Below are 23089 nucleotides of genomic sequence, written 5' to 3'. Positions count from 1 at the left end.
CTTATAAATACATGAATCGTTTAAATACAACTTCATTTTAAGTTCTGTCTTCCAGAACAAGGCAAAAGTTCAGTATCTGCAGCAGTTTTTCAGCGCAGACATCTAGGCGCGATTGCACTGTCATTTTGTTCCTTCTCGCTGACTTCTCGCGATGGTCTTGATCGTGATGTGCACAGGGCTGCCAATTCGTGACAAAACCATTGTTGTGGATTGGTTAGGTCCGGCTGGTGACAAAACCATTAATCAGGTTAGTTTATTGATAAAACTATTGGCCTGGGATCACGCAAAGTGCCCCAGATTAGGGCCGCGAAGCTGTGTTAGAGCTTTATCAACCCGTACAGTGAGAACAGCGCATTCAAATAGCTGAAGTAATTTATCATGCCTGCTAGTGACAAAGCTATTGGTCTGACTACATTGTTTTGTTACAGATTGCATTTCGTTTTGTTTATTTGCGCGCAGTTTGGTAACGGAAAGCATTCCACTTTATTGCTGGGAATGTAAGAGACATAGATTAGATATTGTTTGCTTAAAGTTTTGTTTTGTTTCTGTGTGTTTTGTTGTCTTTATTGCCTGTAAGCCGATGGTGGGTACTAGGGTGGGCAATAAAGAGATCTTCATATTCATAGCTTCCAACACATTATTCATTGCTGGGAATGACGTTATATCCGATTGTATCTCAGCCAATGGAAATGCTACAGCACGCATGAGCAATGAATAATTGCGTGCGATAAATTGTATTATGTTATAAACTTAAATGTACTTCTTGGGGATGGCGGGTGTGTCCCTGACTGTCGCAGTGAACACATCTTTCCCCTACAAGGTATTCTACATAAGATTTGTAACATTTCAAATCCCTTATGATGCCGTGAGACTTATGTTGCACATACCGGTACTGAATTTCTACCTAGAACAAAATAGGCCTTTCCCTAATTTCCGAGGTCTAGTTTTTACATCCATCCATATAGGGTTGGCGTGAGGAAGGGCATCTGGCCGTAAAATGGGGCTAAGTCCACAGCTCGCACCCGTGATACCACAGATCTGGGAAAAGCGTACAATAAGAAGAATTTTTGTTTTGTAGACTTTGTTTTATTTTGCTTCATAAAATTAATCTAAGAATACTTGTTGAAAATTAAATGTTAAAACTAATGTGATTTGTACACTAACATGTTACAATATTGGAATTTACTTACAATGTTTTGTCTGGAGGAAAGCGTAGGAAGGATTTCCATAGGAGATCAAGTTCAAAGTTATTGAAACCAAAAACTGCACAAAGCGTACCAAAAATGGTTCAGTGCTTGTATGATTGTAATTCTAAAAAGTTTTGCCACCTGATAAATTTAATTTGATCGAAAATCTACTTCTTAACGCAAATCCAATATCAAAATTTCACACTAATTAAGGTAATCTGTTTACTACTACGTTCAGTTTCAAGACTGTCCCTCTAGGTGCGCTTGCAATCAATGTTTCGCGATAGTTTACGTGGTGTAATTGGTCACTGTAGTGTTTCTGGCGCTACCTAGCGCTCGTAACATTGACTAACCGCCATACGTTTACGACTTCTCTGTCATATCCATGTTAGCTGTGGAGTGTGTAACAACCATATACGAGCGTGTGAAAAGTTGCGGTGGATTGTTGTACAATGTTTTCGCGTAGTAAGATCCTGTGTCAGAAGTTTTTGTACAAGGTATTCATAAGAAGTATATCAAAATGTTATATGCGTGATATTTTTTATGGTTTACATGAAACATTTCTTATAAAATAGCGTGTTCACTAATTGTATATTTGTTTGCAGGGAGGTTATGATGTTGTGAATGCAGCCGCTCGTTGTTCAGGCGTACACGTTCGCACAATAGTAGCTGTTCCAATGAATACTGTAATAATGTTTGTTCCCGAACAAGAGGTAATTTACCTATAATTTTATTCTTTATCTTTAATGCTGGTGATCTATCGTATTGGGACTTATCACTGTGGAAGGTAGAGGTATGACCTCGCGATTAGAAGAGTCAGTTCTGTTATCTCGAAGTAAAATCTCCCTCCTTTTAGGAAAGAATAAGGCTGGTAGGACAGATATCAACATTTTCTCTTGGCCTGGTATCCTGTTTCATCATGTATAGTTTTATTCATTTTCGTGAAACGAACGACTGTTTATCGTGGTCTAGAATTTCTGTTCTTTTCAATATCATTCGGACTTAGTTCATTCCAGAATGAAAAAGTGAGAATAAAACTTGCTTTTGGATCATCATGTATAGTTTCATTATTCTTATTCATGTTCGTGAACCGAACTACTGTTTATTGGGGTCTAGAATTTCTTTTCTTTTCAATATCTTGCGGACTTATTTCATTCCATATTGAAAAAGTGATTATGCCAACTTCGGTAAAAATATAGAAACCGGTACTTAAAGATTATTACATAGAATGTTACTTGAAATGCTTCCAAGTTTACCTTATAATGATCGTGGAAGAGAGATGTGTTCAATACGCTTGCCAGGGGCCATCCCACCCGCCCCTAGAAGTACATTTACTTTTATAACCAGAAATACTGTTTTAGACGCCATACTCCATTGCTTATAACGGTGATTGGTTCACGTAACAAAGAGGATAACGTCACTGACACCTAGGATGAGGCCGAGAATTTGTTACCAACCATTGCCACACTCCCTTCGAGAGGCTCTTTTCTATCGCCGCGGCGCATGCTGTCCACACGGCAAGAAAAAGGTTTGTTTAGTAGTTGTAACCTATCTTTGCACATCCAGGCCAATCTTTGTCATGAGAACACACCCTTCAAAAGGCTCTTCTCTATCGCCGCAGCGCATACTGTCCGCAAGGCAAGAAAAAATGTATAGCTATATCAAACCAACAGTTGGCAGCATTGTCGTTCCTCTCAGCGCTACTAGTGCGACAGTGAACTGGCGTGCGCCACCTACTGGTGGCTCGTGTCACTAAACCGTGAGTACCGCTTTCTATAGTTTCGCTAAAACACCCTCTTGGATATATTCTGGCCACTTTAGAATCAGAGGAAGGATGACGGCAACTTAATTAAACTCTATGCACAACCCACCAATATCCTATTGAAAATTTTTAGTTTAGATTGGCAACATCTTCAAACTCCAAGGTAGTTAAGTTCTTCCAATTTCCTTTTTGACAAGCGGTACGCTTTTGAAGACTTTATGGCCGGCTGTGTTTACATTCCATGTCCATGGATTGCGAGGATTTTCCTAACTCGAGACAGCGCTGTCAACTCTTATATAGCCACTGAGAGCAAGCAGCGAGACTGGGCAAAACTGCATGCAGCTGTGGAACACTGGAGACCTGACTAGTGGGCCAGCTCGAGGACCGTAGCTATAAATAGCTATAGGGCTGTTTCTGGTTGTCTTGTGATGGACCTTGTAGACCTCTGGAAGGCATTTCCAAGATCATAAACCATTCTGAGTGACAGTGTGCAGAAAATAGAACATTAACTTTCATACATTTTTATGGTGTGTTGTGTAAAGTTCATTATTAGCTTCATGGGGCAGGGTAATGCCACCACGACTTGCACACATTTTTCCTATGCTACCCACCTCATTTGCTTATAGTTTGCCAGTGTAGGCCTATAGTATACACAAGTTAAAAGATTTGATCAACTTACAATTATTTAGAGTGTGATTGGGTTTATTAATGAGACTATGGAGTGCGCATGTGGGAAACTGAGAGTGCGATTTGTACATCCTAATGGGTCATAGGAGATGAGGATCTATGTTCAGATGGCCTTTACTTGAACTGCAGTGGTACATACAGTACGCAAACCTTTTCTTGATACCAGGTTTTACGGGGGTGAGGAGTAAGGAGGAAGTTCTCCCGGTTCCAGTTATACTGCCAACTGAATGGAAATGAAATCTGAACTGAATCGATAATATGATCGATCAATATGAATTTTTTAAACTTTCATTATCTTAAGCCAACAACTGTGTTACACACACATATAACATTTCGCGATGCTAATCTTGTTCCTACCATGAATTCTATAGTTTGGCTTTGCTGTGTAAACTGCAACAGTACCAGTACGTAAAGTGTACGCCAGATGTCTCACGGCGATGCATGAGCGATTCATAGTTTGTGTTTCAAAGTTTGCCAGTAGGAATCTCGAAGATAACCCGAGGTCTACCGATTCAGCACTAGGGAGCACAGGTATCAAGAAAAGGTTTGCGTCATATACACTCAGGTCTTATCCTTGAGATGATTACATAGGCTGAGGATGCTTGAAATCGAGCAGAACATGTCCCTATAAAATAGTGTTGTAGCATTATGATTTTCTAACAACATAAAATCAATTTTATTGAAAAGGTGGAATAAAAAACACAATATTGTAAGCATATTATAGCAAATTTCAATACGGGTCTGAACATGAGATTAGTTACATGTAATCATATACACTCACCGGCAAAAAAAAGCAAAACATTACGTATTTTGGACAAAATTTAATGCCTGTCCATTTTCAACCTGGTGAGAATCAAAAATCAACAATACAATCAATCAATACTGATCTGCATTTAGGGCAGTCGCCCAGGTGGCAGATTCCCTATCTGTTGCTTTCCTAGCCTTTTCCGAAATGATTTCAAAGAAATTGGAAATTTATTGAACATCTCCCTTGGTAAGTTATTCCAATCCCTAACTCCCTTCCCAATGTGGCAATGTATCATAAGTTAGCCCATTTGAGAAGTTTCAGCACAATAATTGATAAAGATTATTATCGTGACAATCACAATTGTCCACCAACATGAATTCGGAAATTTCAAAATCTGGTGTTCTGCAGCATTTCGTATGCAGTCCATTTGTCCACATGTTTTCAACACATTTCCTCAGTAATGAGCATTACCACCTCTTGCTGCAGTTACAGCTCTGATTTGATTAGCCATGCTCAGGATGTAAGTTAATCTGGAATGTTCTCTTGTGATACAAGCTCCCATTCCACCTGGAGCGCAGCCCCATATTGAGCCAGTGTGTTAGGGGAATGACTCTTCGCCTATCTCCCAAGCATATCCCGGACGTGTTCTGTTGGGTTTAGGTTGGGACTACAAGCAGGCCACACCATGCACTCAATTCCAGCTTCATCTAGGTACTCACGTTCACAAACGGCAGCATGTGGGCGAGAATTGTCCTGCGTCAGGATAAAGTTTTCGTCAGTGACAGGTGCAAAAGGCACCGTGTGAACCACTAAAAATCTCCTCGATGTTAACGTATCCACAAAGGCGCACACGAGATGCTGTCAGTTGGTATAATTATTTTATTCACATGTATTTACAAAAAACACACATAACCTTAATCACTGTTGTCAAAACCAAAACATTCACATCACAAACCACCATTTAAAGACAACTGCCAATCGCTGCACATCGAGATGACAACATTGAAACACTAATAAACCAGTTGACTGCTTAAAAGCATGTCGTCCACGTGGTCACAAGTATAACCTTGCTAGACCATGACTCTTCAACCCATAACTTCCAAATCATAACTTAACGTTTACCGTCAAGATCATCCCCTTATATATGTACCTGGCCGGGTGTATAAAAAGTTACCTTACAGAAATATATCTTCTCGAAAACTTGAGAGTGCATAATACACAGATTATAATGTATAGAATATTCCAATCGTTCTCGTGCCTATACCATTCTGGAAGTTACAGCGTGTTTCATCATTATGGATTACAATTTATATATACCGGTATGAATAAATTATAATATTAATTCACAGGTATTTACATTAACTGAACTGATATAAATGTTTATATACAGTTCCTGTTTCATGACATAACCTCAAAAACAACACGATCACATTGCATGTACACATGATGTAATAATAATACAAATACCAAATGGATGCAACACTTCACAGCTATATGTACAATAATAATAATAATAATCATAAAATAATAATAATCGTAAAATATTAATAATAATTATTCCAGCTTGATATCTGCATTAGTTACCCATGGGTGGGAGAATATTGTTTTCAAGTTATACCTGTTATCGCACTTGTCATTATCCCCCCTATAACTTGAAACAATTTCTACACGTCACACTCGTCGACGTTGCCTTGGGCGTAGATTGTATCTCCTTTCTTCCTCAATGTCGCTGGATGTGCTGTCCTCCTCCTCTTGATCAGCATGTGCCGTGTCGGGGGTCGGGGTTGCCTCCCTGCCAGCATCTTCCTCGATGATATTCGATGTGTTCTCTTCCCGATGACCAGATTGTGCTGTGTCATTAGTAGCATCTCCTCCAGGCTTACTCTGTTGGGTGACCCGGCGTAACTCCGATGCGTGGATTTTGACAGGATGGTTGGTGTTCAGTAAGTAGACCCCATGGCCCAGCTGTTTATCCACCTCGATGGGACCAACCCACTTAGGTGCAAAACCTGTGTGAAACTCTCCAATACGAGGACGGTTTGAAAGTTCTTGGAATCACCGCTAGATGTCAGTGCTAGAGCAACGAGGTTCCCGCGCAATAATCACACATCCTTTGTGAGTGAACACGTGGCGCGTCAGTGCTCTAGCTGCAGGAGTGTGGTAGTGATGACTCTTTGTTGTTCCCGCGTAGTGATTTGTGACAATGGAAAAAAACTGAGATTCGAGCAGTGATTAAATACTTTGTAAAGAAAGGTATGAAAGCAAAGGAAATTCATGCCGACTTTCAGAACACACTGGGGGACTATGCTCCTTCAATTTCAACTGTTGCCAAGTGGACCAGCGAGTTTAAATTTGGTCGGGAGAGCTTGGATGATGATCCGAGTAGTGGATGGCCAAAAAGTGTTACGACCCCAGAATTTATCGCAAAAGTGCATGGAGGATCGTCGACTGAAAGTGCGGAAGATTGCTGAAGTTGTAGGGATGTCTTCTGAACGGGTATATTATATTTTAACCAAAGAATTGGGTATGAAAAAATTATCCGCTCTTGACATTGGACAATAAACGCACCAGATTGGAAATGTCCGAACAAGGTCTGGCCCGTTTTCAGTGCAACCAACAAGATTTTTTGTGCTGGTTTGTGACTACAGATGACACTTGGGTCCACTACTATACCCCAGAGACAAAAGAGCAGTCAAAGCAGTGGAAACATGCTGATTCACCACCACCAAAGAAAGCAAAGGCAGTGCGTTCGGCCGGAAAGGTCATGGCCTCAGTTTTCTGGGATGCAAAAGGCATTCTTCTGATAGATTATCTTCCTACTGGCCAAACAATTACGGGGCAATACTATGCAAACCTCCTAGACCAACTACAAGAAAAGATACGCGAGACAAGGCCTGGTTTGGCAAGGAAAAAGGTCATCTTTCATCAGGACAACGCTCCGCCGCATACAAGTATTATTGCCATGGCAAAACTCCATGAACTGGGGTACGAATTGTTGCCACATCCACCTTATTTACCTGATTTGGCACCATCAGACTTTCATCTGTTCCCCAAGCTGAAATTTTTCATCGGTGAACGGAGATTTTCTACAAGGGAGGAACTGGCAGCCAAATTGGAGAGGTATTTTGCAGGCCTGGAGGAATCTCATTTTCGAGATGGAATCAAGGCATTGGATCATCGCTGGACCAAATGCATTAGTCTAGAGGGACACTATGTTGAAAAATAAAAGCAGTTCCACCGAGGTAAGATGCTTAATTCTAGTACATTCCGAGAACTTTTCAAACCACCTATGTACCATTACTGACTGGGTGGTTACGTCGCAGTAGTTGTTGGCCTGGTAGGAAGATATGCTTCTCTTCGACATCTTGAGCGTTGGCCTGGGTAGGGGATCTCTTCTTGGCCAAAGCTTGCTTCTCCTTGATGTTATGCTGATGCTGCCACTCTGCCAGAGAAACAGCTGCATCATCTTGACCCGAAGTTGATTGTGGATGAATCTTCCAATCCCCAGTGCCGTACAGCTGTCGACCAAGAAACAGCTCTGCTGGAGAATAGCCGGTGATACGGTTGATGCGTCGTTGCAGGGCAAAGAGGGACTGCGGTATATGGTGGTCCCACAGTCGATGTTCTTTGTTTATCAAGTAGACTCGTAGCATCCGTTTTAGGTCCTGGTTCCATCGTTCCGTTGGATTTGCCCTTGGGTTGTGAATAGGGGGGTCCAATGCTCCACACTCATTCCGTCATCATTTGCTGCCACTTCCTCGACATGAACTGACTCCCGTTGTCTGACAGAATGCACCGAGGATAACCATTGTGGCTGAATACCTCGTCTTGTAGCAGGCTGGTGATGCGTCCCTTCATGGCTTCAGGTATCGGAAAGGCCTCAAGCCATCTTATTAAGAGGTCAGTGATTACTAGGAGTCCTGTTCAACCCCGTGGTGTTCTAGGGTAAGGACCCATCAAGTCCAGGGCTATGACCTCCCATGGACATTGTGGCCGTCTTCCTCATTGGCTCGAATTTGCCTTCCTGTTGGTGCAGGCACACATTTAACACCCCTTCACGTAGTCCAGGATGTCTTTCTGCATGTTGACCCAGAAGAATCTTCGTCGGATGGACTGATATGTCTCTTCACCTCCTGGATGTTCGGCTTCAGTGCTGTTGTGGAACTTCTCCAGGATCTCACCACTAGGGATCACCACTACTGCAGGCGTGTCGGAGAGGTGCGACCTGTACATCAAGAGTCCTCCGTCAACCCGGAAGTTCTTGTAGCGCATCTAGAACATCCTCAGGACAAGTCGACTATCGGTGTTCGGTCTCCTAATCCACTGTGCCTTGGTCCTACAGGGCTTGTCTTGTTCCTGCCGCTGTTTGATCACTCCCAGATCAAGTTCCTTCTTGATGGTCATAAGGACAGGTTCCTTAGGCTCACTCTCGAATTTTTGTGGGAACTCCCTCTCGACAGTGGTGTTCCTAGCTTCAGGTTCCATCGCCAGGTGCCTAGATAAGCTGTCTGCTCTTATGTTAGTCGGTCCTGGGAAGTGACACACATCAAAATCATATTCTGCGATTAACAGGGCCCATCGCATCAATTTAGATTTTGAGACCGAGATCAACCATTTAAGAGCAGCGTTATCGGTGTAGAGCTGGTACTTCTTTCCCTCCAAGTAGCCTCTGAATTTGCCCATGGCCCACACCTCGGCTAAGGCTTCCTTATTACAAGTGATGAAAATCATTTTTCGTCCGTATTGAAAGTTTCATAAACTGTATATAGGATAATATCTTTTGTTTATTTCCACCTATTCAATACATTACAAGAAGTTGGCATTTACTTTAAAACGTTATTCAGATGAGACATGTTTCGCCTCTCACTGTGAGGCATCTTCAGTCATTATCAAAAACCTTATTATTTTATCAGGCATCGGGTTAAAGATATTCAAAAATGTGTTTGATGATTATAAGAGAGGTAAAATTTACGTTAGTTATAAACATGTTCATGAAGTAACTAAAAATCTAATATATTGATAAAAACATATGTAGTTCTTTGTTGAATAGGACTTGTTTGATTGTACTATAGTAAAAGAAGGTGGCTTGAAGCCGTAGTCATTAATAGATGTCTAATACATAGTGGAAGGCATAAAATATCAGTTCTATGAGAATATACATTACATTCAAATGATACTAGAAACTAGTGGATTCAAAGGTAGTAAATATAAAATGTTCAATGAAATAACTATAGATCTAATAAAATGATAAACACATATGTAGTTCTTTGTTAATTAGGACGTCGTAAGATTGTACGGCTTAAAGCCGTAGTCATTAATAGATGTCTAATACATAGTGGAAGGCATATGAAATCAGTTCAATGAGAATATATAATACAAACAAATGATACATAAAAACTGGTAGATTCATAAGAGGTACATTTAAAAATGAAGGCGTCATGTGACTATAAAAGACAGTTGATGGCTTAAAGCCGTAGTCAAGGTTTGAAATGTAGGTCAAATAACTGCTAAATATATGGTAAAAAGATATAAGTCAAAATATACAGCTTAGTATAAAAAATATGAAGGAAAAACATTCCAATTGCTTGACAAAAGTTACTTGACGTTGGCATGCGTTTGTCCGTGATATTTATTGGTCAACATTTCGTAGGTTATTTTAGATTTATTCGGCAAGATTGCGTTGACAAGAAGTTCACCAGATGCTTATAGTTGGCCTAATTTGTAAAAAGAAAGTTGCAGGCTCTTCTGTAGCCTTGCTCTTATGTTCCTCCTCCAGCTGGTCAATGATTTTGTGTAGATCATCAAAGGATCTGGATTGTGATCGTTTCACTAGGGGCCGAATTTTATCGTGGAGTAACTCTGTGATATCTGGCAAGATCTAGTTTTCGTTCCATTCTGGGTGCAGACGCTTGAAGAGTTGGTACTTCTGTAGGACGAAGACGCTAGTTCTCGTGACAGTGGGTTGTGCCTCAGTCAGTAGCTTCCTTTTCACTGAGCTTTTCACCCCTTTGGAATTAAACCGAGCGAGGAATTCCCTCTCGAAGTCCGTCCAGTTTAGATTTAAACCCTTCAAGTTGTTCCACCAAGTAGCAGCTTGCCCCTTTAAGTGTGGTGTGATGAGTTGCACGAAGATGTCTTCTGGTAAATTAGTCTTTCATAATAGATTGACCGATCCCTCCACGAAGCTAGTCACGTTCTCATTCAGTCGCCCGTGGAATTCCGGAAGGCTCTCTATAATCACCTTTGGGTCTAGGTGTCCTGTACTACCGGTTAGGTTTAAGGAGGTTAGAGGTGTGGCGGTATGTCCTGTTTGAGTCAATCTATTTTCTACTGCGTGATGGGTGCTTTCCCTTATATTCTGCGCATCTCCCTTGATATGATATAGATGTTGATTCCCATAGGGAATCTGAAATATTTGTCCTGAATGAGCAAATTTATAATACCAATTATAATGTCCAATAACGGACCATTTATATTGGTATCTCCCTTGATAGTCGAAATCCAGATTTCTATCCTTCCTTCAACAGCAGAAATACGGCTCCCAAGATTTCCCTCGATGGCAGATATACGGCTTTCAAAGTTTCCCTCCGTGTTAGAAATCCTGGATTTCCACCCCCTCCTTGAGGTCCAAGATATCCTCTTCCAGCTGGCTTACTCTAGTATCGATCTGGTCAACGGTTCCAGTTTTGACCTGATATTTGCTGCGTTAATCGATCGTTGATGTCGCTAATTTGCGATTAAATTGTCATTTATGGGTGAAATGTTGTCATTTACGGTTGAAATTTTCAATTCTAGGCCCTGAAAATTTTGTAAACCTGCATATACACTTGTGATATTTGTCCAGTTATTACTGAGTCAGCTTGAAAAATTTCTTCTGAAATTTTGTCTGAAAGTTTGTCATTTAGTGCCTGCATCATGGTCATTAAGTTAGAGCACATTTCGGTTATATTTACCTCATCTTCCGATGTTTTGTCAGCATCTTCATTAACTTCGATGCAAAATTTCCTGGATCTTCTCCCTTCTCCATGAGATCTTCCCGTAGTCGCGCCTGTAGCGATTTCTTCTTCCCGTTCGTCGGGAGATTCTCTTGGTAAGTTCGTCTTTGAGCTGTTTGAGTGACATATTTTCTAATACGACTTGCATTTTGAACTGCTACAGTCATAATCACTCGTAAATTTTTACGTCCTCATCACGGTCGCCAGTTAACGTATCCACAAAGGCGCCCACGAGATGCTGTCAGTTGGTATAATTATTTTATTCATGTGTATTTACAAAAAACACACATAACCTTAATCACTGTTGTCAAAACCAAAACATTCACATCACAAACCACCATTTAAAGACAACTGACAATCGCTGCACATCGAGATGACAACATTGAAACACAAATAAAACATTCGACTGCTTAAAAGCATGTCGGCCACGCGGTCACAAGTATAACCTTGCTACACCATGACTCTTCAACCCATAACTTCCAAATCATAACTAACTTTTACCGTCAAGATTGTCCCCTTATATATGTGCCTGACCAGGCATCTAGAAAGTTACCTTACAAAAATATATCTTCTCTCAAAACTTTGAGAGTGCATACTACACAGATAATGATGTATAGAACAGGTTTCCATTTTTTGCGGCCCGCGAGAGTACTGTAAGAAATAATGTGAAGAAAAGTTACAAACATATTTATTAGCTCGTTCAAAAACGTATTAATTTTTATACACCTTATAGACCCAAGTCAGAACTAATTATTCTTTAATACTAGTTCCTCTTTTCAAGTATTCACTTCTTCTCAACAGATTATTTTTATTTTAAAACATTTAAAATCCAAATTTCAAGTAACATTTTTGCGTGTCACTGACTACTTTCGATGGTTTTCGGAGACACCGAGGTGTCGAAATTTTGCCCCACAGGAGTTCTTTTATGTGCCAGTAAATCTACCGACACGAGGCTGACGTATTTGAGCACCTTCAAATACCACCGGACTGAGCCAGAATCGAACCTGCCAAGCTGGGGTTAGGAGGCCAGCGCCTCAACCGTCTCAGCCACTCAGCCTGGCTCCAAATTTCACTCTTTTATGCAATTTTAAAATAATGTTTTAAGCAATTAAAATGTTCCAACCCTCATTTCAATTGAACTATACATATTATTTCATAACGGTGCTTCTGTACTGTTTGCAGAATTTTACGAAAATTGGCCTATTCAAGTGCGGCCCGCGAACATGACTAAGGTTTCCAAAATGGCCCTCGAGCCCTTACAAATTGGAAACCCCTGGTATAGAATATTCTCAATCGTTCTCGTGCCTATACCATTCTGGAAGTTACAGTGTGTTTCACCATTATGGATTACAATTTATATATGCAGGTAAGAATAATTTATAATATTAATTCACAGGTATTTACATTAACTGAACTGATATAAATTTTTATATACTTGCCTGTTTCATGACATAACCTCAAAAACAACGCGATCATATCGCATGTACACATTATGTAGTAATAATGATAGTAATATTAATACCAAATCAATGTAACACTTCACAGCTATACATATAGTAATAATAATTGTAAAATAATGATCATTATTCAAGCTCTCTGTCTGCATTAGTTACCCATGGGTGGGACAATATTGTTTTAAGTTATGCCTGTTATCGCACGTGCGTCAATGTATCGGTGGGCTGTCAAATTCCATTCTCGGAACACAAGCTCCAAGCATGCATCAGTGGTAATTTTAGCCCAGACTATCACAGAGCCTCCAGTGAACGGTGTCCGTAAAGATAAAGTACAGGGTGAATAATGTTCCCCGGACCTTCTCCATACTCTCTCAATTCCATCCGTTTCCCTCAAACAGAATTTGTATTCATCTGTAAACTGCACTGAGCTTCACTGCTCCTCAGTCCAGTTTCGATGGGTGTTGGCGAATTACATCCGAGGGGCATGGTGATCACATGTAAGCAGAGATCCTATGGCAAGCCTCTTGAATGTTAAATCCGCTTCATACGAACTCTTCCTACTGTCCCATTGTTGATCTTCATGCTCCGTACTTGCTGCAAATGATTTCTGTCCTCCACAGCTCTTGTTTGTCAATTATATCGTGAAGAACTTGCATTACGAGAAAGTGATCATCGCATTCGGTAGTGCTTCTCTTATGAACAGAACCAAGCCTCGTGGTGTGGATATTGTCCTCTCTATAACTTTTAACAGTTCTGTACATGATAGAACAAGACCTGCCTATAATGTCTACTACATAGAATATGCTGCGCACATCCTCCTCTAATGCCACGGTCCTTGCTGCGTTTTCAGATGAAAGAGCCATTATTACCTGACTTAGAAGCAAGACTAACTGTTGTAGACAAGCCGTAATGTCCACAAAAATACACAGTACGAAAATTCACAGCAATAAATCTCAAGACAGCTGTTTGAGATTATTCTCGTCCAAAGGTGGGAAACTGCAATATTGGTGTTGTGATTGTCACCACCAGTAATCGTTATCAATTGTTGCGCTGAAACTTCTCAAATGGGCTAGTTAACTTATGATATATTGCCATATTGTTGTAATGTCATAATATTTTATTTTTACCAGGTTTCAAATGGACTGACATTAAACATAGTCTGAAATATGTAGTGTTTGCTTTTTGTGCCAGTAAGTGTATAAATTTGGGGGGTTGTTTGGAAGAGTTACAGGGAGGTGTATTCAGGTGAACAGGGTGGACTAGGGAGCGGTGATGACAGTATAAGAAGCATGAAGTCAAGTAGGGATGACTTAAAATTGTTAAACTGTAGAATATTGTAAAGAAATTAATAGAATGAAGTCATTTAATCAGTATATATTTACCAGAAATTGTAATAGAAATTGAATCATGGATACGGTAGTTTTCTTTCGGAACTCAAGTGTTTCAATAAGTAAATCTCTTTCAAGATTAAAATTATTGTGTCGACCTATTCAATACAAATATCTTCAATACGGAACAAAATGAGATTAGTTACTTTTAACTCGAGTGTTTATCGTAGGGACAGGTTAGGAAAGATAGGAGAAAGGAGTATTCTTACTGTGAAAGAAGAATTCCAAGTTAAGGATGAGAAATACGAAATTCTGTGTGTAAGACTTGATCTAAAGATTGTAGGCAAGTTGACCTTTCTTGGGGTGTACAGGTCTGGTAAGACTGGGACTGATGATGACGTGGAATTGTAGTGGGTGATTTGAACTTATCAAATGTTAACTGGGGAGTGAATGCAAATGACAGAATGTACGACTAGCAAATGATAAATAAGTTAATATGACAAGGACAGCTGAATCAGAAAGTTTTGGAACCAGCTAGAGGGGAAAATATTCTAGACATGAAGCTGATAAAACCAGATGAGTTCTACAGAGAGACTGAAGTGGTAAATGGTATAAGTGATCATGAAGCTGTTACAGAGAGGAAGGTTGTAAAATAAGACTATTAGATGATACCATATGGTTGATGACATAGGCATGGGGGAATTTAAAAAGAATATAATGTGATACAGTGGAAAATGGTGGATCAATGGATGGTTTAAAGTGATTGTTGAAGGCCGGGCTGAGTGGCTCGGACAGTTGAGGCGCTAGCCTTCTGACCGAACTCAGCAGGTTCAATCCTGGCTCAGTCCAGTGGTATTTGAATGTTCTCCATCAGCCTTGTGTCAGTAGATCTTCTGGCACGTAAAAGAACTCCTGCGGGACAAAATTCCGGCACCTCAGCATTTCTGAGAACTGTTCAAAGTAGTTAGTGGGACGTAAAAACAATAACGTTATTATTAGTTGTTGAGAGCTGTGAAAGCAGGTATGTACCATTAAAAGTTTTAAGGAATGGTAAGGACACATTATATTATAACAGAGAAATAAGATATTAAGAAGGAAGTGCAAATTAGAAAGAATTAGGAATGGTTGCAAGACTAAGGCTGCTAGTCTACTGAAGGCGACTACAGGATCAGGCAACTACAGCCAACATCAGTTTGTATGACTATGCATGACTGGGGTCGTCCACTGTAGGCGGTTAGTTGGCTTTATTTTTGACAAGTAATTGTAATTTTGCTCCCTCTATTTCAAGTAATTTTTCGTTATCATCAAATGTTTGCTTGGTGTTCGTTGTTGCAGGCTCCAATTTTGGTTGTTCAGCAGATGAGCTGCACTGCTGTGGATCAATTACAAACATGTTACTGAAATTGTAAATAATAATTTAATAAGACTAGTTACCATTATCAACACACACTGAGCGGAGTGACCACACATATTGATACGCCACGGCTATGGAGCCAAGCTCTGCATTAGGGAGACGATTGCGTTCAAATCCCACCGCCAGTTGTCCTGAGAATGGTTTTCTGTGGTTTCCCATTATCATTTCCAGGCAAATCCTGGGACAGGTCACAGCCGATTTCTTCCACCTATTTCCCCAGTTTCATTCACAATTATCATTTCATCTTTGTTAGCTCCTCAACTGAGGTTGGCGCCAGGAAGGGATCTAGACATAAAACACGCCAAGAAAATTCATCTCACCTCATCCCCGACCCCGCATCAAGAAAAGGGACCTAGAGATAGACATACATAAAATTATGAACACCCACTTCCTCTGTAATATTCGCTCATAATTTGTGTTGTATGTCCAAAGAGTTATAGCATTCATCTTTCACGTTTCATAACGGGGTGTTTTTTTTGCAGACTGCACTGATCAACTTTTCACTGTCTACATCCATGACAGATGTTGATTGATACAATAATAATAAAAATGTTGTGTATGACGACGAGAGACAACCAACTGCATCCAGGTGATAGTTGGTTCGACCCCACTGTCGACAGCCCTGAATATGGTTTCCCATTTTCACACCAGGCAAATGTTGGGGCTGTACCTTAATTAAGGCCACGGCCGCTTCCTTCCCGTTCCTAGCTCTTTCCTGTCCCATCGTCGTCATAAGACCTATCTGTGTCGGTGCTACGTAAAGCAAAGAAAAAAAAAAGAGAGGCAACCAAGTGCTTGTAGGAACCGTGGTGTGCTGGCAACTAGAAGCAGTAAATCCCACTCAAGGAGGATCTGACACTTGTCACCTCTAGTCGCGTGAAGTTGGTCGCTTGCAGTGGATGTGGTTTAGTTACACTCCTCGCGTTGGGATCAGTCACACCAGTACGCACGTAGTCACCTCATTTCATAATCACGTGTAGCCGCTTCCGGTGGATGAGTTGCCTAAGGAGAAACTGAAGGAACTTACCGGTAAGTTGAATTTAGCAACAGCAACAAAAAAACTGTGCCAAGGATAACATGATGGCAAACATAATTGGCAGCAGTGTGAATCTTAAGGAGCAATGGAAGGATATGTATAGATGCTTAAAGGCAGAAACAGGTTCCAGGAAGTACTTGCTAGCGATCATTAATGAGCAATGGGTGTGTAAGTGTGAGGGGACTTATGGAAGGGAGAAATATTCAGCCAGCAGTATGCAAGGGAAATGTAGTTGGATATAAGAATGATACTCGGGTAGAGGAGGCAACTAATATTGGTGAATTACTGAAATTAACCTATAATAATAAAGATGTTTACAAAAGGATAAAAAAGTTGTAATCCAGAAAAGCAGCTGGGATTGGCCAAATTTCTGGGGATAAATTAAAGGCAATGGTTGGGATATAGCACCATATCTGAGATACTCATTTCATTACTGTTTGCATGAAGGATCAATAAAAAATGAGCGGAGAGTCACAATAGTAGTCGCAGTATACAGGGTAAAGGGTGATAAACATACAGCGGGTAATTTCATGCTATTCAGCTTGACAAGTGTTGTTAGCAAGCTCTGGGAAAGTGTTGTTTCAGATTTTACTAGACACATTTGCAAAGTTACTAACTGGTTTGATAGAAGGCAGTTTGGGTTTAGGAAAAATTATTCGAGTGAGGCTCAATTTTTAGGAATCCAGAAGGATATAGCAGATCAGGAGATCAAATGGACTGTATTACTATTGACCTGTCCAAGGTATTTGATAGGGCAGATCGTGGGAGGCTACTCTAGAAAATGAGGGCTTGCTGGTCTAGACAAAAGAGTGGACGAATGGGTGGCTAAATTTCTAGAAAGTAGAACTCTGATAATTAGACTGTGAAGCCCTATCTGATCCTGTTAAAAAGGGGGAGAGGGGTCCCCACAGGGCAGTATTATTGGACCTTTAGGTTTTCTTATATATACAAAATATACTTCATACAAGGGTATGCACCGCAGACAGGGAACAAAGAGGAGGATATTGACGAATTCCTGGAGAAATTAGAAAAAGTGATAACTGATTTGGAAGTGATTATCGTGGGAGACATAAATGCACAGGCAGGAAACAAAAGACGAGAGAAGGAAGAAGTAATTGGACCAAACGGATATGGGAAAATTAACGAAAAAGGAGATAAAGTATATTTGAGTTTTGTGAGAGGAATGACTGTTCAGGTTGGTGGTGCGTTTAGGGGTGCACAGCTGTGAGCTTGCCTTCAGGAGATAATAGGTTCGAACCCCAATGTTGGCAGCCCTGAAGATGGTTTTTCATGATTTTCCATTTTCACATGAAGCACCTTAATTAAGGCCACGGCTGCTTCCTTTCCACTCCTAGGCCTTTCCTATCCTTTCGTCGCCATAAGATCTATCTTTGTCGGTCCGACGTAAAGCAAATTGTAAAAAAAAAGTGTGAGGAATGGAGTTATTGTGGGCAACACATAGTTTTGGGAGAAAAACAGCCAGAAAATTACAAGGTATGGGGTGGCAGAAGAATAAAATCAGTAATTGATTGGTTTCCGGTGGAAAGGATCTCAGATGGTTGATGGATGTAACAGCTTTAAGGAGAAGCATTTGATGGAGATAACAGAGTTGTGATAGCAAAAATGAGAGTGGGGAAAATTGAAAGATTAAAGGAGATAAGAGATAGTAAAATAAAAGTGTGGAAATTAAAAGATAAGAATGTACAGGAAGAATTTCCAGAGAGACTGAAACAGCAGATTCCAGTGACTGATTTAGGAAATGTGAAAGATGAATGGTCCAACTTCAAAAGGGCATTTGTAAGTGGGGCAGAGTGTGCTTGTGGTAGGACATCGACAAGAGTGAAAGAAAAGGAGACACTGTGGTGGAATGAAGTGAAAGAAGCAGTTAAAGAAAAGAAGAAAACATGGCATAAATGGAATAGAGATAAAAAAGAAGAAATCGAAAGGATGTATCTTGATAATAAAAGGAAATGTAAGAAATTGGTAAGAATAGGAAAAAAAAAAGAAAAGTTGCGGAGAATTTACACAAAAGATGGAAATAGATGGAGCTGGCAGAAAAAGAATGCTGTGTGGAATTCTACGAAGTAATAGGAAATAAAAGAGTTTATGCACAGCTGAGGAAAGAGGAAGGTGGGGAGTTGATAACACATCCAGAAGAAATAGAGAGAAGATGGAAATAGTATTTTGATAAACTGCTGAGTATGAGAAATTGTGCAGAGGAGACTGTAGTAATACGGTGTGATAATTCAACAGTAGAAGATGATGTAACCATGTCAGAAATGGAATTAGCAGTCCAGAAAATGAAAATGGGGAAGATGCCAGGAATGGATGAAATTAGTATGGAAAACAAATATATACAAAGTGACATTAAAAACTGGGATGGAATTATGAATAAATTTGAAAATGAACTAGGTTGTTTTTTTTTTTGTTTTGTTTTTGCTAGGGGCTTTACGTCGCACCGACACAGATAGTTCTTATGGCGACGATGGGATAGGAAAGGCCTAGGAGTTGGAAGAAAGTGGCCGTGGCCTTAATTAAGGTACAGCCCCAGCATTTGCCTGGTGTGAAAATGGGAAACCACGGAAAACCATCTTCAGGGCTGCCGATAGTGGGATTCGAACCTACTATCTCCTGGATGCAAGCTCACAGCCGCGCGCCTCTACGCGCACGGCCAACTCGCCCGGTGAACTAGGTTCTGACATCTTGAGTATGTTCATCATTGTTTTATGTCAATTGTGTGCATGTACATTTGTTTAGTTATTAGGTGTTTTACATTAAGGCTGAAGATGGCCAGCCCTGGCCGAAACTAGTCCCTAATTAATGTAATTTAGAATATTACATATTATAGTATTGAAAGGTGGACCATTACTACATTAATTTAATAATTATATTGTACTTACAATTCAGTACGGATCAGAACCATGAAGTTTATAACCTATTATTACAAACAGACCAGTAATCAGTGTAATTTTTTTTTTTTTCTCTTCTGAATCACACCAATTTAGTACATGAATTCACTATTATTTAAATATAAGATGCAATACCTAGCATATATCATCACATCCAGAATGTATCTTGATGCAGACCATCATAACCAGGAAATATACCAGTTATAAGGTGCTATGTGTTGCAGCAAAATTTTTAAACTGATAAGTCAGCTTCATCTTGTGGAGCATGATGGCATTCTAAATATCATGGCCATTCTGGCAGAAGTCACCCATTCCAAAATTGCTATTTTGAGATATGGACTCGGCTGAACACATAATATGGTTCTTCGTAGTGTGGCAGTAGTTACAAAGCAATGTTCTTATCTGTTTTTAAGAATAAGAGCTTTTTAGCTAAGCAGATAACACTAAGTGATTTCTGCTTGTTGAATCCTTGTGCACTTCTTCATCCAGCAGAACTCTCGAATGAAGCGATATAATTAGGCTTTGTCACAGAACACTCTTATTTATCTTCCTTATCTTTTATACCAATACTTGATCAGAAACTTCTGGAGCCACAGCTTTGTATGATGGACTGTGACAATGTTCATGGTACCATTGAGTATGTATGTCTACCCCTTAGTTTTGGTTTCCTGATAGGGGGTCGGGTATGGGTTGAGATTAAGTTATATGGCATGCCTTTTATGGCGTTCCTAACGCCGACCGCAGTTGAGGAGCTAATGAAGATTAAATGAACGATGTTGAATGAAATTGGGGAATGAGTTGGAAGGAATCGGCTGTGGCCTATTAATAGGAACTGCCTCAGCATTCGCCTAGAAATGAAAAAGTGAAACGACAGAAAACCATTCTCAGGACAGCCGACGGTAGGCTTCAGACCCACTTGTCTCGCGAATGCAGAGCTTGGCTCCATAGTTGTATGGCCAATTTGCTCAGTCATGGTATCATTGAGTATCAGAAGAAGTTTACCCTTTCGTAAGACAAGTTCAAGGATGTTTATGAACGTTGAAATTTTACTGTAATTTGTTAATGACAAGTTAGAATCTCTTAGAATATAGATGAAATGTATTTGGTGTTCACTATGCATGACTGGCTAAACATCTTCTCCATCAGCTTGTTCAATAACCTATGTGATCAATGTTCACCTTTCGTTCACTTCAAAACTTTTTCCTTCTTTGCAACATATTCTCACATTTTTCTTAGGAAGAATGAATCCTGTAACACATAACAAATAACACTAATCATACTTCTGTACAAAACATCAAGAGTGACACAGGAAGTGAATAGACAAAATTACAGATTATATGAACATTGATTCATTGCCCCATTGAACGAGCTGCTGGAGATAAAGCCAGTGCTACCTCTTGGGATTTATTGTTGCTAATAGAGCTTTCAGTGGCCCTTAGAGCCTTCTGAAAGTTATTATGAAGGGTACATAGATCTGTTCATACGTGTTAGCAGTAGAATCAAGATAGTGGCACTGAGATGCTTATGAGACTAAATGCTTCAGTTCTTTCTTTAAGTACTTCTCTAATCATAAGATCAGCTTCACAGATGAATTTACGAGGAATTTTATTTGGAGGCACTGTTTTAAAAGGGTTCATTGGAGTTGGGCATATGGAAGTATTCATGACAACAAATTTCTGGTTGGCCTGCGGAAGAGATGATAGTATGTGCAAATCTGGTGTGTTCTTTAGCAAGTTCAAAACTGTGGTGCTGAGGAAGTTAGCTGTCTTATTTGGGTCATGTAGCTGTGAGCATGCATTTGGATGATAGTGGGTTTGAACCCCAATGTCGGCAGCCCAGAAGATGGTTTTCAGTGGTCTCCCATTTTCACATCTTGCAAATGCTGGGGCTGTACCTTAATTAAGACTACAGTTGCTTCCTTCCCAATCCCTTCATCGCCACAAGACCTGATGGTGTCGGTGCATTCATTAAAATCTTGATCAATTGAATGAATGGAAGATCATTAGTATTTCAGGGGAGCAAAATACAAGCTGGGCTGAGTAGCTCAGGTTGTAGAGCACTGGCCTTCTGAGCTCAAGTTGGCAGGTTTGATCCTGACTCAGTGCAGTGGTAATTGAAGGTGCTCACATACGTTAGTCTCGTGTCAGTAGATATATCGACAATATACCGACACATTAAAGAATTCCTGCGGTACAAAATTCCAGCATCTTGGCATCTCTGAGAGACTAAAAGTAGTTAGTGAGATGTTAAACTAATCTAATAGCATTGTTATTTATTAGCTAAATGCTAAGGAATATGTGTGCATATACATTGCATTTAAACTATTAAATGTTTATCATACAGTAGATGCCCATTTCTTTGATAGTCTTTATGATCTTGTCCATATCTATTATGAACAGGAGTGGTGATAGGGCACTTCCTTGTTGGACACCTCTCTTTGTATCAAACCATTTTGAGCTTACATTGCCTATCTGAACACAGCTGTAGCAATTCTGGTCATAGCACCTTCACTTTGTCAGTTAGGTACTTTGGCACCTTGAGGTCTTCCAGGCATTCCCAGATCTTGTTTCAAGGGACAGTGTCAAAGGCCTTTTCAGTGTCCAAGAATGTAATCAGAAGATTCTTTTCATATTCCCAATACTTTTCTGTAAGCATTTTTATGGCAGAAATGAAGTACGTAATACTTCGATCTCTCTTGAATCTGTATTGTTCTTCCTCGTTCAAAAGTTCCACTGTCTTCCTAATTCTCATTTCACTGATCATTGCCAACAGCTTCAGGGTGTGTGACAACAACGTTTTGCCCCCTATAGTTTCCACGTTTCCATCCGTACCATCTGCACTTACACTAGGAGCTCCATGGTCATGATTTCGATGCCCGGGTGGCGTTCTGTCAATGCATCCTACAGCATGTGGACACTGATCCTGCTTTCCTAGCGACTCTCTTATTTAGGAACGAAGTACGATTCCATAACAGTGGAACAGTTAATCGCCATACTATGCATTACTGGAGTGTGGATAATCCCTATTGTGTGCGACAGGCAGCTTTTCAGGTACAGTGGGGCATGAATGCATGGTGATCACCTCATCGGTGTCTGACTCGGCTGAATGGTCAGCGTACTGGCTACGGTTCAGAGGGTCCCAGCTTCGATTCCTGGCCGGGTCGGGAATTTTAACCTTCATTGGTTAATTCCCATGGCTTGGGAGCTGGGTGTTTGTGCTGTTCCCAACATCCCTGTGCAACTCTCACACCACACATAACACTAACCTCCACCACAATAATATACAGTTACCTACACATGGCAGGTGCCGCCCACCCTCATCTGAGGATCTCCATTACAAGGGCTGCACCCGGTTAGAAATAGCCACACGAAATTGTAATTATACCTCTTTGGTCCGAATTCCTTTGTGGGCCATCTGACCAACCAACGCTAACTGCTGTTCGTCCAAGATGAACTACCACCGTTCTTGGAACATGTGTCACTCCTTGACCGCTGCAGGATGTGGTTTCAATATGTTAAAGCTTACCGCAGGTGGCGGTGGTCATCCGGAACCATCTCCATGCAACGTAT

At 40.4% G+C, this 23089-nt stretch overlaps 1 protein-coding gene across 2 annotated transcripts in view; it reads left to right on the top strand.

Moving 5' to 3' along the window:
* The first annotated feature begins 1556 nt into the window (after positions 1-1556).
* Positions 1557-23089, top strand: part of Stoml2 (stomatin like 2) — a 119104-nt gene continuing 97571 nt past the window's right edge. For both annotated transcript variants that reach the window (XM_068225825.1, XM_067139234.2), the window contains exons 1-2: positions 1557-1684; positions 1793-1900. In XM_068225825.1, coding sequence (XP_068081926.1) covers positions 1640-1684; positions 1793-1900 — 153 coding nt within the window. In that variant the 5' untranslated portion in view covers positions 1557-1639. The remainder of the gene's footprint in view (positions 1685-1792; positions 1901-23089) is intronic.

The sequence above is a fragment of the Anabrus simplex genome, chromosome 2, assembly GCF_040414725.1.
Source record: "Anabrus simplex isolate iqAnaSimp1 chromosome 2, ASM4041472v1, whole genome shotgun sequence".
NCBI classification, from domain to species: domain Eukaryota; kingdom Metazoa; phylum Arthropoda; class Insecta; order Orthoptera; family Tettigoniidae; genus Anabrus; species Anabrus simplex.
The sequence above is the reverse complement of the archived record's forward strand: the minus strand, read 5'-3'. Positions and strand labels throughout refer to the sequence as shown.